We start from the raw sequence: 16,143 nt of genomic DNA, 5'->3' as shown, positions 1-16,143 counted from the left end.
AGGGGGAGCGGCCGTTTCTGGCAGATGTGCTCGACGGAGTTGGGGCAAGTGTACTGGAGCAGCGCATGCCTCTGCCAAAGCGAGGCCCCCTTCAATTCTGGCGGCTCCATGAAAACAGCTCGTGACATGGGACCGAGTACTGTGATGACGTGCCAGGCCGAACCTGCTCCCTCCCATGCCCCTTGCCAGGGCATGGCACGCATAGAGGAACTGCTGAGTACGGCTGCAGCCTCCTTTGCCCTCCCCGCGCCCTTGCCTGGACCGCTGCCTGAGGGACCTCCGCCCATGGAGCTCCAGCTAGCACTCCAGGTTGACACCAGCGGCGGCTGCCAGGTGCGGAGGTGGTGTGACTCTGGTGGTTTCGCGTGCTTCCCAGGGGCGATATGAACAACAAGGAGCCACACCCTCACATTTAAGTAGGTTGAAGCGGCGCGTCTAAGCCCTCGATCCTCCGCACCTTTTCCCCCTTGCGGCAGCAGGAGAGTACAGAAGCCGGCAAGGCCCCCAAGCGGCGTCGGGCGACCGGCGCCGGCTCTGGCAAGCGCGGCGGCACAAAGTCCGCCGGCGGCGCCCCGGGGTCGGCCCCGGATGCAGGGCTTCCATCGGCTGCCACGCTGCGCGGCGCGGGCGGTGCCGATCAGGGAACCCACCACGAGCATATGAAGCGGGCTGCACCGCCGCCTGCGCCCACACGGCCCCGGCCGCCCGCGCAACCCGTGGACCGGGCCACCCTGGCCCAGGCTTCCGCCCTGCTCCTGCCTTCCGCGCTCCGCGAGGCAGACGGCGCCGGCCCCTGCCTCGCGCTCCCCGGCTGCATGGACGTCCTGACGGGCGCGGGATCCGGAACAAGCAGCCGGACGAGGCGGCTCGGCCTGTCCCGCGCGGTAGCGAGGGCGGTCGGTGATCGACGGGGGAGTGGGGGCGTGGGGGCGTGGGCAGCTGGGGAGGAGCCCAGGGGTGGGTTCATGGGAGCTCCGCAGAGTGCCGCTCCCACAGATCCCGGCCCGACAACGGCGCGGATCGAGGGCGGCTCCATGGCCGACAAGGAAAACAGGCCGGAGGCGGGCGCCAAACCAGGTTCCGGGGATCTGCTTGAGAAGAGCGCCAGTTGGGCCTCTGTCAGCTGGCAGGCGGAGAGCAGCTGGGAGTGCACGGGGCTCGAGCCGGGGCCCAGTCCGGTGGCCTCCCTTTGTTGCAACCCCGTGGAGGTGCGTGGGGAAGGCGCGGGAGGGGAGCGCCTGCCCTCTCAGGCCCAGGACACCACCCCGATGGCCCTGCCCGGTGCCGGGAGGAGAGCGCGGCGCTTGCTGGACAGCCAGACGCCGCCGGCGCTGGGCGGCATCTGCCTCTCCCCGGACCCGACCCCATGCCTGGCATCTCAAGACGGCTGCCCCGCCCCGGGTGGGTCTGGCTGTGGCCACTCGGGGAGGCTCGAGTATGATGGAAGCGGGGAGGGGGCGCGTCGGCCTGAGAACCAGCTCTGGGCATGCAGACAGTTCGCCTTTCCTGAGCTCACGACATGCTGCCGCCCTTTGTGTGCGTCCCGGCAGGTCACGCCCTTAGCCGAATGAGCAAGGGGCCGCCACGGCAGCTGGCCAAGAGGGCGCAAGCCGGCGCGGGCACGGCCGAGGCCCGACCTGGCCGGAGCGGGGGACAACTCGCACCGCGGCCAGCCCCCAAGCCCGGCAGAGCGCCGTCTCGCTTCATAGACGATGCAGCGGCGCTGTCAGGGTCTGACTCAGGTACTGTGCGGGTGCAGGAGGCAAGGGGTGTTGAACATCCGCGAGGCCCATTTGTCCATCCGCCGTGCCCATGACCACACGCCCTGCAGGGGATGAGGACGTGAGTGAGAGCCAGTATGTCGCAGAAATGGCCAGCTTCATCGACGACGGTGGCCACACCCCGGGAGGGCTGCCGGCCGGCCCCCCACCTCGGATCTTTGGGGCCACGCCGTCGCCGCTGGGCCAGTTCGGGCGGTACCTACAGCAAGCACGGGGCCGGCGCCGGGAAGTGGCTGACACCCCCGGTGCCCACGAGGGCACCCAGGACGAGTATGACCTGGAGGACTCCTTCCTCGTGGACTCCGACGAAGGTAAGGGCTGGAGGAGTTTGGGAAGAGGGATTTGCGGCTGTACCCTACGGAGAAGGAGCGTGCCGGTGCCATATGTGCTGGCCACTCAGCTCCCCCCTTGCCTTGGCGGAGCGGTGCAGAGATGGAGGAAGAAGCCAGCTACTCCAGCGAGCACCGATGAGGGGTGCCACAAGCGTCTCAAGTGCTCTGTCATTGGGTGGGACGACTGGCTCCACCACCGCCCATGGGGACCTCCCCCATGGGATAAGTGCCGTGCTGGGCGTGCACAGCGTGCAAGCTGCCCCGAGTAATTTTGTGGCGCCCGTTGCTTGGGCCCGACAACGCCAGTATGCAAGCGACACATGCTTTCGTAATGTTTCCAAGGCCCGAGTACTGACCAACCAGGGCTGGGAGTCGTCGGAATGACCTGATTTGGTGGCGAGGTCGGCCCCGTTCCCCAGCGAGCTAGGCAGGCAGGGACTCCATTTTACCATCCGTCCCTCCTTCGACGAGGGGCTGCCGCCCGCCCCCGGATGCTGCGATGAGCTTCAGTCCCTATGGATGCATGCGACAGCCCCGCGGCGTGCATGCGTCTGCCAAGGAGGGTGCCGGGCACGCCAGTCGGGCCCTGAAGGGGACGCCCGAGGAGGGCCGGGGCGGCAAGCGTGCCCCGGCGCGGTGGGCGAAGGCTCGACTACGTCCCCAGCCTGATGGGCCGTCTGATGAGAGGGTTCAGGGGGCCGCCAGCCTCACCAGGAGGGAGCAGGCCCTACAAAGCTTGCCGCGCAAGCCCAAGTCCCCCCGGTCATCGGCTCCCCCTGGCGCGTCAGGCAAGGGGGAGGTGCGGGTGCTGGAGCTGGAGAGCGGGTGGTGGCCTCCGCACACCGTGCCCAGGCCCTCTCCCCCGCCCAGCAGCAAGGCGCACGGTGCCAGGCACCAGTCGGGAGCCCAGGAGAAGCCCGCTGCTGCCGCAGGTACGGCAGATGCACCGGCCCCACGAAAGACCGGGCACGCGCATGCCTCGGCGCAGTCTGCGCGGGTGCCGCAGCGAGTCGATGCTGGGCTCAAATCCGTGGAAACTTCCATGCGAGCGCCGGCGACGTCACCCAACGGAGCCGTGGTCCAGGCGAATGCAGGCCAGGGTGCCCTCCTGAATGGCAAGGCGCCCTCCCTCGCTCCTGGCAGCAGTGGAGGGGGAAGACAGACGCCCAGGTCCAATGGCGGCACCGCCACTGCCATCTCATTGCAGGCCGCGGGTCAGCGCCAGCCTGCGCCCGGCCCCATGGCAAGCGCCGCCTCGACCGCCGCCCAGGCGTCGAGCAACGGCGCAGGTGCGCCTGGCACACCCACCCCGCCGTCGACCACGGGCCAGGCGCAGGCCGGCGACCTGGCCGCCAAGTCGGTGCCAAATGTCATGGTCGCTGGGTGCGCCCTGGTGTGCCGGGGGCGGGTGCTGCTCGCCATGCGTCAGCATGGCAACCACCGCCTTCGAGGCTTCTTCGAGCTTCCAGGAGGGAAGGTGGGTGGGTTGGCGCGCTGTGGGACCGGCTGCCTCCTCTGTTACGGGATGTGAGGGGACAGGCTCTCTCTGGTGCTTTTCGTGAAAGCCCCCGGACGACTGTGCAGTGTGTCGCACGATTGTTGGTAGGTTTTGGGAATACTGTGCACTCACGCTGTGTGTGATCTTGTCGCATCCCCAATCATCGAACCGTCTCCCAACAAACACCTCGCAGCTCAAACCCAATGAGACCCCCCAGGCTGCCGTCATCAGGGAAATGAATGAGGAGCTAGGCATAGAGGTAGGGAGGGGCGTCTCTGCAATGGGATGCGCGAATGGAGGTGCTGTGCAGTTGCTGCTGAGGAAGGTGCTGGGCGCTGGTGCACAGTGAAGTGGGTGCATGGCTTCGTCGGACATCTCGCCACCCCTGCCCTCCATGCGCCCTCCTTTCCAGATCTCGCCCAGCGCGCTGAACCCCCTCGGCTTCGTGTCGCACCACTATGTACGCCTCGGCCACAACTTCATTTGCATGCTGTTTGGTGAGTCGTGGTCGACGAGCGGGGGGCATGTGAAGAGGCGTGCCGGCAGCCTGTGCCCTTTTTCCTGGGGACAGGATAGCTGACGGCATCCGTGTGACAGGACACTGCGACAGCTCTGCCCACCATCATTTCGCTCGTTCTCGACCTCTCTTTCCTGGCTGATGGGCCCCATTTTCCCCAATCTCCTCCGCCCCTCAGCCTCATCCCTCTCCTCACAAACCCAGTGTGCCATCGATGGAGCGGGCAGCTGCAGGGTCTGCAGGAGCAGGAGCTGCGCTGGGTGGCTGCCTGGGAGCTGTCGGGCTACATCCGCTTGGCGCCGCCGCCCACCCAGGAGCTCCTCTCCCTCGTGTTTGGGTATCTGCAGGTCCAGGGGCCGGCCCGACCGGGGTCGACGCCGAGAGGCCCGGAGTGGACGCCCGGCGGGGGCGGGAGGGGGCTGCCGGCGGGTGCACAGGGCACCAGCAGCGGCGCCCTCGTCGAGGACGAGGGTGAAGAGATCCTGGAGCCGCCAGAGGGCGCAGACTTCGGCCTCGACCTGGATGTGGACCCCGGGGGCCGACCCCCCGCGGCTGCGGAAGTCGCGAGGAAGCTGCAGGAGCTGCGGGAGCTGGTGCGCCAGCCCTCCCAGGACGGCGGGCGCCTGGGGCGGGCGCGGGAGGCGGGGCGTGCGGCGGCGCGGGGTCGGGCGGCCAAGCACGCGCTGCAGCAGCTGGCGCTGAGGGGCCCAGGCCTGGAAATCGACGCCGCCACGGCCCTGCACCAGGCCAAAAACCGCCGGTTCTGGGTCTGACACGGCGCGGCAGTGGCGGGGGGCGCTCTGCACTCTCCAACCACCCTCGGTGCCCTCCTGTCCTGTGCTCACGCGGTGTAACAGCTCTGGGGTCACGCAATCTTCTTGCTCAGGTTCTTAACGCCCGCGCCCACGCACGAGAGGAAGATGGTCCGGGTCTCCTCCTCGGGCCGGATACTGAACTGGACGTTGAAGAAGTCGCGCAGGTGCCTCAGCGTCCCCACTGCGCGAGTGAATGGGGGGAAGGGTAGGCCCAGGGTGGGGTGAGCCTGCCGTCTGGCTCCAGGACCCTGGTTGCCAACGCAGAGATCCACCCCACACACCAACAGCATCACCCCCCCGCGTCTCTGCAGCTGCCAAGCAGTATCACCGTCCCAGGACCTCACCCCCTTCCCCTTTCCCCTACCCTGCCGTTCCTATTCCTCAGCGCACCTGCATAGGGCGTGAGCGGGCCCAGCCGGACCTCGTTGATCTCCTCCGGCCCCAGCGCGCACAGCGTGAGCACCAGGGCTTGGTGCATAGAGTCGGCCACGCCGCCACGCGACACCTCTTCCAGCAGCGCCGCGGCCGCCGCCCTGCCCACGTCCTCTGCCGTGCTCTGGCTCGCTTTTCCAAGCTCGGCGCACGCCTCGGCGCACAGCATGCGGCCGGAGGTGGTCTCCGCCACCAGCGCCACGCCGTAGCCGGGGGACAGGCCCGATGCCCGCCCGCTCATGTGGTCGGTGAAGATGAACACATCGGCCAGCAGCTGTGCGGTGAAAGGGGGGATACTGTGTGCCTCGGTTGGGGGCGAGACACGAGCGGGGCGCCGACATACCACCAGCCCCCCTCTACTTGCCCAGCTGTGCCTCAGACTCTGCGTCAGGGCCTGCAGGTGCTTTTACCCCCCTTCCCCCCCCCTCTAGGCATGCACAGTCGCCCAGGAGCACACGCAACAACGGCCCCCCCACCCTTCCTGAACCGCACCTTGTTCATCACGCCCCTGGCGCCGTCCACGAGCCGGTTGGCCGCTTGGGGTGAGACGCGCATGGAGTGGGCCACGCCTCGCACCCGACGCACCATGCCCTCGTCCGTGAGCGCGACGGGGGGCAGGGCCTTGACGCAGGGCAGGCGCAGCCTGACCTCGCCGCCGCCCAGTGGCGGCGCGCCCCGCGCCTCGATCCTGAGCTCCAGCCCATCCTCCAGCCCTGCCAGCTGGCGCAGCAGGGGCAGCGTGACGGCGCGGAAGACGTCGACCCCGGGGTCCGGCCCGCCGTTGGTCACCCCCCGCAGGCTGGCGGAGAGGGGGCTGCGGCCAAACAGGGCCAGCAGGGCCAGGGGCTCCAGGTAGTACCCCACACCACGGCTGGTGCCGCAGTCGTGCTCGATGCCGGGGCCGCCGTGAATGAAGCCGGGCTTGTATCGCAGGCTCGTACCTGGGAGATGGGTGGGGAAATGGGGCATGTTGACAAGTGGCAAGCGTGGCATTGGGCCGGCCGCTGTGCAAGGAGCTCGAGGCGTGCGACCTAGGCATCAGAGACCAGCACAGCCTGAAGGGCACTCCTCAGGCCCCATTCCCTCCAAGGCCAGCACCTGCTGACCTGCATATCCTATGCAGTTCAACCTCATGACGCACCAAGCTACTTCACCTGTCTCATTGATCTCTATGATGCACCCGTTGGTGACCTTCTCTATCAGGCGGAGCAGGGAGGCCTCGTGTTCCTGCAGTCCTGGGGACTCGGCATGGGGACGGATGCCGTCGATGCGGATGGGACGACCAGAGAGAGTGGAGAATACCAGTCTCTGACGAAAGTGCTCAGCTCCCTGAAATCTCAGCATGCTGTGGGCACTTGCAGCGAGTCCTTGACGACCTCGTCCAACGTCACCGCCGCATGGCTACTTGGGGCGGGGACACGGCAGGGTTAATGTCAGGTAAATAATCGCATATAGACTTTATGTCATTCATGTATCAATTCAACTCTCCTGAGACTAGCATGCAGTACTTGGCGTGGCATGCATTGGACCTGTTTGGCGCGCGCGTCGACATCGGCAGATTGGCGCCACCTCGGCTCACGTTTTGAACAGGGATCGGAAAATGGATTGAATGGCGAGCCGTCAGCTGATCACACTACATCCTGTCCATCGGCTCATCGAGAAAAGCCGAACAAGAGAATCGTGTGGCGGTGACCTGCGCATTAGCCCCTCCATCACACAGGAACCTTCAGCATGACGCAGTCCAACGGCAACACCTTCAGCGCAGAGAAGGCCCAGCAGTTTGCCGAGGTCTTCCCCGATGCACTCAAGTCTCTAAAGGAGGCAGATCCCGAGGTTGCTGCCCTGATCGAGGACGAGAAGCGTCGCCAATGGTGTGTGGTGGGGCAGGGCAACACGCTTCGTGCATGCATGCCCTTGGATCGCTGTGCCAGCCTTTCGGATGCCGGTCGAGCGGCATCATCGTGCACTCGTGCATCATCGCTGTACCTGAACATGAGAAATCTACCCCCTCTCCCCGCTCAGGAGCGGGATCGAGTTGATCGCCTCGGAGAACTTCACCAGCGCCCCCGTGCTGGAGGCCCTGGGCTCCGCCCTGACCAACAAGTACAGCGAGGGCCTGCCCGGCGCTCGCTACTACGGCGGCAACGAGGTAATCGACAAGGTGGAGGTCCTCTGTCAGCAGCGCGCGCTGGCGGCCTTCGGCCTGGACCCCGCGGCCTGGGGCGTGAACGTGCAGCCCTACTCCGGCTCCCCCGCCAACTTTGCGGTGTACACCGCCCTGCTCCAGCCCCACGACCGCATCATGGGCCTGGACCTGCCCTCGGGGGGACACCTGACCCACGGCTACTACACCGCGGGCGGAAAGAAGATCTCCGCTACCTCCATCTTCTTCGAGTCACTGCCTTACAAGCTGAACGTCCAGGTGGGGCGGGTTCTGGGTGTCACAGAAGGCTGGGAAGAGGGGTGAAATTCTGCAAGCAGAGGTGGAGTCCTAGGTGTTACCGCATGTGCTCCTCCGGAAACCCGGTCACTGGGTGCTCACCAGCCTGTTCCCTCTTTCCACCTGCCACAGACTGGGTACATCGACTACGACAAGCTGGAGGAAAAGGCCACCGACTACCGTCCTAAGCTCATCATCTCCGGCGGGTCGGCCTACCCGCGGGAGTGGGACTACGCCCGGCTGCGTGCCATCGCCGGTGAGCCAGGGTGGGCTGGTGTGGCAAGGGAGGAGGGGAGGATGAGAATGGGTTCTGAAGCTTTTGGGGGCACCAGTTTGTGGGTGCTCCTGCAAGTTCCTCAGGCACGTCTCCCTTCATTGCCCGGCTGCCAAGGGAGTTTGGTATCGGGCAGCTCCCCCTCACGTAGCTCTGACGAGCCTGGTTGCGTGCCCATGCCATGCATGGGCCAGCATACGCCAGGCAAACTCAACCGACATCACCGGGCCCTCACCGCCTTCTACCACTCACCACCCAATGCAGACAAGGTGGGCGCGTTGCTCATGGTGGACATGGCCCACATCTCGGGCCTGGTGGCGGCCGGCGAGGCGGCCAGCCCCTTTGAGCTCGCCGACATCGTGACCACCACCACCCACAAGAGCCTGCGCGGCCCGCGCGCCGGCATGATCTTCTTCCGTAGGGTGAGCGATTTTGGTTGGATGGGAGGGGGGGCGGAAGGATGCAGGGAATGAGGAACGTTGAAGGGCGAGTGTGAGGTGGGAGGGTTTGGTTTGGCGAGGCTGGATTCCTTGGCTGTGTCTCCGGCTGGGTGGCGGGACCTCTGACGCATGGAGCTCTGCGCCTCTGCAGCCAATGCTTCCTCAGCAGCGCAGCCGCCGACGGGCATGCGGCCTGGCGCCGTCGCCTGCATCACCCAGCGCTGACAGCGCCGACCTCTTTCCCTCCACAACACCCCCAGGGCCCCAAGCCGGAGTCGGCGCTGAAGCGCGGCGAGGCGCCTGGCAGCGTCAGCTACGATTTCGAGGACCGCATCAACTTTGCGGTGTTCCCCTCCCTCCAGGGCGGGCCCCACAACCACCAGATCGGCGCGCTGGCGGTGGCGCTGCGCGCCGCGGCCTCCCCCGCCTTCAAGCTCTACGCGCGCGCAGTGGTGGCCAACTCCCGCGCGCTGGCGGGGGAGCTGGTGCGGCGCGGGTACACGCTGGCCACGGGTGGCACCGACAACCACCTGGTGCTGTGGGACCTGCGCCCCGAGGGCCTCACCGGGTCCAAGGTGGAGGCCGCCGCCGACCGCTGCCACATCACGCTGAACAAGAACGCGGTGGTGGGGGACGCCAGCGCGCTGGCACCTGGGGGCGTGCGCCTGGGCTCCCCCGCCATGACCAGCCGCGGGCTGGGCGAGGCCGACTTCCGCGCCATCGCCGGGTTCCTGGACGAGGTGGTGGCGGAGTGCAAGGCCGTCCAGGCCGCCCACGGCAAGCAGCTGGCCGCCTTCTCCAAGGGCCTGGACGCCAGCGAGAAGCTGGCCGACATCCGGGCCAGGGTGCAGGCCTGGGCGGCCACCTTCCCCATGCCCGGCTTCGACGCCGCGCTGCTGGATGCCTGAGGGGGGGCGGGCAGGGCGGCGGAGGGTGACGGGGTGCGGCGCGCGCGATGGTGGTCGGCTGGCGTGCGCTGCAGCGGAGGCAGCAGAGCGCGCCTGGACTCTCTGGAGGCATCGTGAGCCAGTCTGCAGAGGCTGTCCTCCAGATGCTGGAGCTCATGGCCATCCTCGCTTGCCAAACATTCAGACACTCTCACCTTGCGCACAGGGCTGCGCCCGCTTGGCACGGCAGAAAGTTCCCCTTCACACCCCCAAGTCCTTGCTGTGTCCTGGACATGCGTGCACAACCCGCAAAGACACCCTCTTCCTTCCATCCATCTGTACCCTTTGGAGCCTGAGGTCTGCCTGTGGCTCCTTAGAGGTCCCCTGTTGTCAAACTCTTGGGAAAGTATGGCCAGCCCCAAGGGTCTGTGACGGGACACTCAGGGGACAGCAGGCAGTACACTTCATGAAGCAGTATGGGGCGAACCAAGTAGTGTACTGCAGCGCGGCAGCCTCCGACGACGAGCCCAGCACCCCTCCGGCTCAAGCCCCGGCAAGTATGTCAGCCGCCGACCCACTTCTGCTCGACGCCGCGCGTCAGGAGCTGGCTCCGGTCCGCCACGCTAGACTGCTGGTCCGTGCGCGACTCCTTGCCCGGCCGCCACTGGCTCAGGGCCTTGAAGCCGTTTTCTGGGTGGTTGCATCTGGGTGGTTGGGAAAGGCATGGCAGGGTCTGAGGATTGAGGAGTTTGGGACACTCGTTCTACACCAGGCAGCTGGGTTTGCATCATGAAGTGCAGAGTAGGGCCTTCGGGCACCAGGGTCTCCCACCCCGGCCCCAATGAGTTTGCTGGTCCAGTGTGCAGTCTTGGTAAAGTCTTCATGTCCGACCAGGGGTTGTGGCAACATGGGATTCGCCATCATACACACACCCATTCACACCACAACTCACTTGGCGCAGCGGGTGGTCGGGTACTTCACCCCCATGGTCGCGAAGCGGTGGTGGCAGGCTTCGCAGCCCCACCACCGCTTGGTCGCCGTGACCCTGTCCACCAGGTGGGGATGGCCGCCGCACTCGGGCCGCCGTTTCTCAGCCACGTACTTGCAGTGACGGCAGGAGAAGGCCTGGACCTGGAGCTTGGTGGTGGCGTCCATCCTGGCGGCCAGCTCGTCCTTCCTTTCCAGCACTTGCAGCACCCCGTCCAGCCGAGCCGCGTCCTCATCGTCCACCAGCTCGGCATACCTGCATGGGCTGGTCTTGCCGGGTGAAGGTATTGTGTGCTGCTGGGCGGGACGGTGTTGCCTGTCATTGTACCACTTGGCAGGGCAACCTCGTGACTTGTGATGGACACCAAAAGCTCCCCCTTTCTACCCTGCGCCAGCCACCCACCTGGAGCCCGGGGCTGCGAGCCCATCCCCCTCCTGGGCCAGTACCGCCTCCCCAAACGCGGAGGCCAGCTTGGAGGGCTCCGCTCGGTTCTCCTTCCCCAGACTGCTTGCCCGCTGCCGCCTTGTATTGGTGGCAGAGGGCTTCTGCGGCCCTGCAGCCACTGCGGCCAGCTCTACTGCTCCTGCCGCCGGGGTCCCAGAATCGGGCTGCGGGCCGCCGCTCTTGGCCGCCCTCAGGGGAGCCGCCAGGAACTCCGGCACCGCTGGCCGGGGCGGGGCCGTGAAGCCACGCTGCCCCGCCCTGGTGGACATGAGGAGGGCCAGGGCGCGGCCGCGCGCGCCGTCGTCCCCGGAGGCCCTGCGCCCGGGGTCGTGGGGGCCATGCCCATCGCCCTCGCCCTCGTCGTCGCTGGCAGCCAGCTGCACCTCGTCGGGACCGGCGGGCGACGCGGATCCCCGGCCACCGGCCGGCACCGCCCCGCCCTTGCGCTTGGTGCCACGCTGGACCTGCGACACCAGCGTCCCCACGGATCGACCCTGGGGCAGGGCCTTGTGCAGCGCCCCACCCGCCGCAGAGCGCGAGGCCGCCGCGGCCGCCACGCTGGCGGGGTCGGCGATGCTGACGAGGTACTTGGACCCGGCCGTGCTGCCGCGGCTGGCGGCCGCGCCCGCGAGGCTGGAAAGCGCCGCTGGGCTGGCCGCGTGCATCCTGGGCTTGGCCGCGATGCGGGGCTCGAATCGCCCCGGCTGCCAATGCAGTCCTGTGTAGTTTTTGGAGGTGGGGTCCTGAAAAAAGAGGGTGGATAGGCATGTGCATCAGGCCAGAGGCCTCAAAAGAATGCTCCCAGCTGCAAGACTTGCTGTGCAACAACGGAGCCTGGCCCATCCAACCCCAGCCCACCCTTCTGCTGTCCGGCGCGGAATGCGGTAGACAGCGTACTTCCCTGGAACTCATTCCGTCCCAACGGCTTGACGCGGTTATACTCCGACTGGGCGGAGGGATATTGCCGGGGCGGGGGGGGGGGGGGTTGGTCTGTTAGGGGTGGACTGGAGAACAGAGCAGACCTGCGACCCAAGTATACAGTGAGAAATCCCCAACTCTCTCTTTGTGCTACCATCTGTGCACAGTGCTCCAGAAGAATGCCTACCTGAACATGGTAGGGACAGAAAGGGCAGCGCGCCATATTTACGGGGACCCGGCATGGCTGACCATCCTGGGAGGGGATGAAAGGAAGACGATGGGGCACTGTGGCAACATTCTCGGCACGGGATGGGGAGGGGCCCACTGAGGTGCTCGTTTCTGCATCGCAAGGGCCAAGAGGACATTCGTGTCGAGCATTCGGAATGTACATGCACTCCTCCCTGCGCCATACCTTCTTCTGAGCCCTGCAGTACCCGAACTCGGCTGCCGTGCCGAGGACCCACACCTGGTCTCCTGAAATTGCTGTCAGACACAGCTCCCTGTCATTCTTCACTTTGGGGGTGAAGATGGCGATCAGGGTGCCAGGGGCCTGCTTCCACAGCTCGTCGTGTGCTCCGCTAAAAAGAAAGATGGACAGCGTGGTCTGATCCAGGTCTGTCAGCTTCCAGATGCTGTATGTGCTGCCTGATCCAGGATTGTGGGGTGAATGGAAGGGTTGATGGTGTAGGCTCAAGGACCCTCTTGTACTCGTCAACTTGGGAAGGCCAGTGTGGCAGGGGATAGGTGTCCGGAGACTGCCACCTCCCAAACACATGCACTCCACCCCTCCTCTTTCTTCCACTCTCAGAACGCACCAGTGGACGACTGCATGGCTTTGCTGCGCTCCCCCAGCACACACAGGGTGGTCCATGACCCGACGAGGCCCGTGGATGTGAACCGAGACCTGCATCAGCACCACACTGGATCTGAAGATGGCGCACATGACGCAAATACTAGTGGAAGATCCGGTGCTCCAATGGGCACGGTGAAGGTTGAGGAACTTTGAAAGAACCCAAAAAGGGCTGAATCGCCCGGTTTTCCTGTACAATACCTGATCTGTGACAGTTTCAGCACGGCGGTGTCTTGCAACCTGGACTGCAGCTGAGAACTGGACACCAGGGGTTTCTTCATCTGCAGCCATTGGGTAGGGGATGATGTTGCTGAAGGAATTAAATTTAATGGGTCATAGCTGGTCATTGTACCTGGCCCCTCACCTTGAGTCCCGTGATGCGCTGCACATACGAGCCTTGGCCGGCTTCTGCATAACCCGGGGGCCGGCTGGTGGAGGTGGATTTTGCCGACACCTGCCCCCGGCTGATCAAGTCTCCGAATGCAGTATCGCCTCGTTCGCCAAGTATGGGAATGCATCCAGGCTGGCTGGGGGGGCCGGCGAAGCGAGGGCGCGATACTACCTCCGTTGGGCCCCGAGTGGGTTCTGGCCGGCATGGTTCGCGAAGTGGGTCGACCGGGGTGATCTCCTCTGCCAGTGCGAGTAGGAGGTCCTCTTCAGCCATTTTTGTTTACTGACGAATGCAACTGCGGCGTGGTGCTGCAAGTTTTGGCAACCTGGCGCTATGTGTCTGGAGGTTTTGAAATCATATCGATATATTGTCGCGCCCTCCCAGGTTCACGAAACCCCACCCTAAGGTGCATACCGCTCGCCTGAGGTAGAACGATGGGTGATTGCCGACCCAAGTTGCAAATATGCACCCTCATGTCGTATGTGAAGGCCTGGTAGGAGGGCCATGTGAGGCATCGGTCTCGTGGGAGTGAAGCTGTGGGGACCATGGTCCTCGCGAAGCTGGTCGACTCCATCAGCGGCAGGCTGGCATTCTTTCCTCCCGTGCCTACCTATACCGTGGCAGAGCATGGTGATGGCGACCGCGCGCTGTACTGCAAGCCCCTCAGCCGGTGGGTGGCGCGAGGAAGACGTCATCATGCCTTGTGATTCCAGGGGGCAGGGTGCGCTCGCTCACAGTCACCAGGGCTTCCTCACCAGATGTCGTGCAGCCCTAGTCCAACCCCAACCCGCCTCCCATGCATGATGTTCTGTCGGTCAGGGCTGTGCGGAAGGTGCCGCAGGGGCGCGTGACCTGGGTGCCGGCGGCGGGGTCCTCCTCCCACCAGCTGGTGGTGGTACGTGTGCCCGCCCCCAACCCCACGCGCCGCACCATCCTGCACTCCCACGGCAACGCGGTGGACCTGGGGGAGATGCTGCCTCTCTACGCCAGCCTGGCCAGGGTGCTGCAGTGCAACGTCGTGGGCTGGGACTACCGCGGGTAGGGGAGCCGGGGGGGTGGGGCCTGCTCATGTGCGCGGGGGAAGGGGGGGCGACATTTGTGAGACCATTGCCTGCTGATGGTTCTCAGGGGCATGCCGCAAGGTCGAGCATCTGCCGATGATGTGGGTTCTCAGTGCGATGAGGGGCTGCGAACCCCTCCCTCAACCTCCCCTTCCTTTCCCGATTCTCTGCATCGCAATCTCACAACCTACCCCCTGCCTTCACCCCCACCAGGTATGGGTGCAGCGGCGGCGTCCCCGCCGCCTCCACTATCAACCGCGACGTGCACGCGGTGTACGCCGCGCTGCAGCGGGACGAGGGCTTGACACCGGGCGACGTCGTCCTGTACGGGCAGTCCGTGGGCTCCGGCCCCACCTGCCACCTGGCGGCCTCCCCCGCGGGCGCGGGCGCCGCCGGCGTCGTGCTGCACTCCCCCTTCCTGTCGGGCATGCGGGTGCTCAACCCGGGCTGGACGCGCTGGCCGGCGTGGGCAGACCTCTTCCCCAACCACGCCGCCGCGCCCAGGATCGCGGCGCCCACGCTGGTGGTGCACGGCACGGCGGACTCCGTGATTCCGGTGGGGCACGGGCGCACGCTGGCCACGCTGTGCCCCGCCGCCGTGGAGGCGCTGTGGGTGGAGGGCGCCGACCACGACAACGTGGAGGACAGCCCGCTGTACGTGCCCCGCCTCAAGGCATTCCTGACAAAGTGCTGGGGGGATTGAGGGTGCGGCGGGGAGGGGGCGGTGTGCTGGGTGCCTGGATCGGGGGAATCACTTCCTGATGGTGCTGCATGCCCCCGCCAAGAATGCCATGCCATCATGGTCGCTGCATGGTGCGGATCAAGGGAGAGCCGTCCTGGCCTGTAAGCATGGACCTCCAGCAATCCGGGATCGGCAGAGCCATTCCAGCAGCCGAATGTAGCATCAGGCTCCTCGGATCGATGCCTCACCGACCGGGGCTGCGGCGAGCCGGCAGCCGGTGACGGGCTCGAGCACCTCGAGGTCAGAGCCAGATGCAGGCCAGTGCCGCCCACCCAACCGTCGTCGATGTTGTGGACATGCTACTCGAGTTTTGGGAGGCGGCGGTGCATGCAATCCTGGCGGCAAGGGGCCTGTATCGACCGGATCTCTTCACACGGGAGAGGCTGTACGGGCTGGCGGTGCAGCGGGCCAGGCACCCAGGCCTCTGCGCCTACATCGCGAACGCCCTCCAGGAGCTCAGGGTAATGCTGCTGAGGAGTTGCGGGTTGACCGTGGGGATGCTGAGTCCTGTCGACATTGTCGGTGGGGTGCAGAGTATGCATGCGGGTGGATGCCCATGCACCCTCCTCACCCCACCCAGGCACCGCTGATGGAGGGAGTGCTGCCGAGCGCTACGCTAATCATCCAGCACCCGGCCCAGTTCACGACCCTGGAGGAATACTCCCTAGATGTTGAGGTACAGGGAGTTTGGATGGCTGCTGCTGTGTTTCAGAGACCAGCCCCTGATGACCAACTCATCCCAGGTGATCCCCTCCACACCCACCGCCCACCCAGATCTCAGAAACCGGGCTCAGCTCGCCTGCAGCGGTCCGCAACATGCACGCTGTGCTGCGCAGCGCCATGCTGCGCCTGCAGCACACCACGACTGCCCTGGGCCCTCTTCCGGCAGATGCCACGTGGCGCATGCAGGCCAGGATTATGGGCCCGGTCCCGGAATGCAGCTGGATCGAGGCGGAAGCGCCCCAGCCCCAGCCCACCCCCGCCCTCATCCCTGTGCGCTCCGTCAAACTGCCCGGCAGCCTGGCCCTGCAGCTGTATGTCCGAATGGCGCCCATCGTGGCACCCTGATCCTGGCAGGCATGTCCATGCAGTAGCTTGGGGAAAGGGCGCCCAGAAATCTGACAACGGGCAAGTAAGCAAGTGGTGGGCCAAGAAAGGCAAGCCTCTGGCGGGGCTGCAGGGTTGCAGAGAACGTGCAGTAACAAGCCCAGTCAAGCTGAGGGGTGTCTGCGGGATGGATGCAGGCAACCAAAGGGAGGGGGGCAACGGGGCCGTCAGTGGGCCCGGAAGATGAGTCCTGGGAGTGCTTGGGGAGGTGAGAAGGGGGCTCGTC

At 65.9% G+C, this 16,143-nt stretch overlaps 6 protein-coding genes across 6 annotated transcripts; 4 read left to right on the top strand and 2 right to left on the bottom strand.

The window, feature by feature from the left end:
* Positions 1-1,034: 1,034 nt before the first annotated feature.
* F751_1894 (8-oxo-dGTP diphosphatase) lies at positions 1,035-4,901 on the top strand (the record flags this gene model as incomplete). Its single annotated transcript, XM_011399601.1, has 7 exons — positions 1,035-1,401; positions 1,832-2,092; positions 2,902-3,590; positions 3,805-3,870; positions 4,024-4,108; positions 4,333-4,721; positions 4,818-4,901. 7 exons carry the CDS (start codon positions 1,035-1,037, stop codon positions 4,899-4,901), a joined length of 1,941 nt encoding a protein of 646 aa, XP_011397903.1.
* Positions 4,902-4,993: 92 nt separating this feature from the next.
* Positions 4,994-6,719, bottom strand: F751_1893 (RNA 3'-terminal phosphate cyclase-like protein; the record flags this gene model as incomplete). The annotated part of the gene is made up of 4 exons (XM_011399600.1): positions 4,994-5,124; positions 5,334-5,649; positions 5,868-6,316; positions 6,530-6,719. The coding sequence occupies 4 exons, from the start codon at positions 6,717-6,719 to the stop codon at positions 4,994-4,996; spliced, it is 1,086 nt and encodes a 361-aa protein (XP_011397902.1).
* Positions 6,720-7,106: 387 nt separating this feature from the next.
* F751_1892 (Serine hydroxymethyltransferase 2) lies at positions 7,107-9,437 on the top strand (the record flags this gene model as incomplete). Its single annotated transcript, XM_011399599.1, has 5 exons — positions 7,107-7,246; positions 7,398-7,797; positions 7,948-8,071; positions 8,354-8,511; positions 8,790-9,437. The coding sequence occupies 5 exons, from the start codon at positions 7,107-7,109 to the stop codon at positions 9,435-9,437; spliced, it is 1,470 nt and encodes a 489-aa protein (XP_011397901.1).
* Positions 9,438-9,978: 541 nt separating this feature from the next.
* Positions 9,979-12,597, bottom strand: F751_1891 (MCM10-like protein; the record flags this gene model as incomplete). The annotated part of the gene is made up of 6 exons (XM_011399598.1): positions 9,979-10,120; positions 10,369-10,659; positions 10,807-11,566; positions 11,707-11,794; positions 12,179-12,411; positions 12,582-12,597. 6 exons carry the CDS (start codon positions 12,595-12,597, stop codon positions 9,979-9,981), a joined length of 1,530 nt encoding a protein of 509 aa, XP_011397900.1.
* A 955-nt stretch (positions 12,598-13,552) lies between these two features.
* On the top strand, positions 13,553-14,771 carry F751_1890 (Alpha/beta hydrolase domain-containing protein 17C; the record flags this gene model as incomplete). Its single annotated transcript, XM_011399597.1, has 4 exons — positions 13,553-13,677; positions 13,827-14,045; positions 14,282-14,401; positions 14,573-14,771. The coding sequence occupies 4 exons, from the start codon at positions 13,553-13,555 to the stop codon at positions 14,769-14,771; spliced, it is 663 nt and encodes a 220-aa protein (XP_011397899.1).
* Positions 14,772-15,061: 290 nt separating this feature from the next.
* On the top strand, positions 15,062-15,878 carry F751_1889 (DNA polymerase zeta processivity subunit; the record flags this gene model as incomplete). Its single annotated transcript, XM_011399596.1, has 3 exons — positions 15,062-15,271; positions 15,391-15,486; positions 15,585-15,878. The coding sequence occupies 3 exons, from the start codon at positions 15,062-15,064 to the stop codon at positions 15,876-15,878; spliced, it is 600 nt and encodes a 199-aa protein (XP_011397898.1).
* Positions 15,879-16,143: the final 265 nt, after the last annotated feature.

Source organism: Auxenochlorella protothecoides, assembly GCF_000733215.1.
Source record: "Auxenochlorella protothecoides strain 0710 unplaced genomic scaffold scaffold18, whole genome shotgun sequence".
Taxonomy (NCBI): Eukaryota; Viridiplantae; Chlorophyta; class Trebouxiophyceae; order Chlorellales; family Chlorellaceae; genus Auxenochlorella; species Auxenochlorella protothecoides.
The sequence above is the reverse complement of the archived record's forward strand: the minus strand, read 5'-3'. Positions and strand labels throughout refer to the sequence as shown.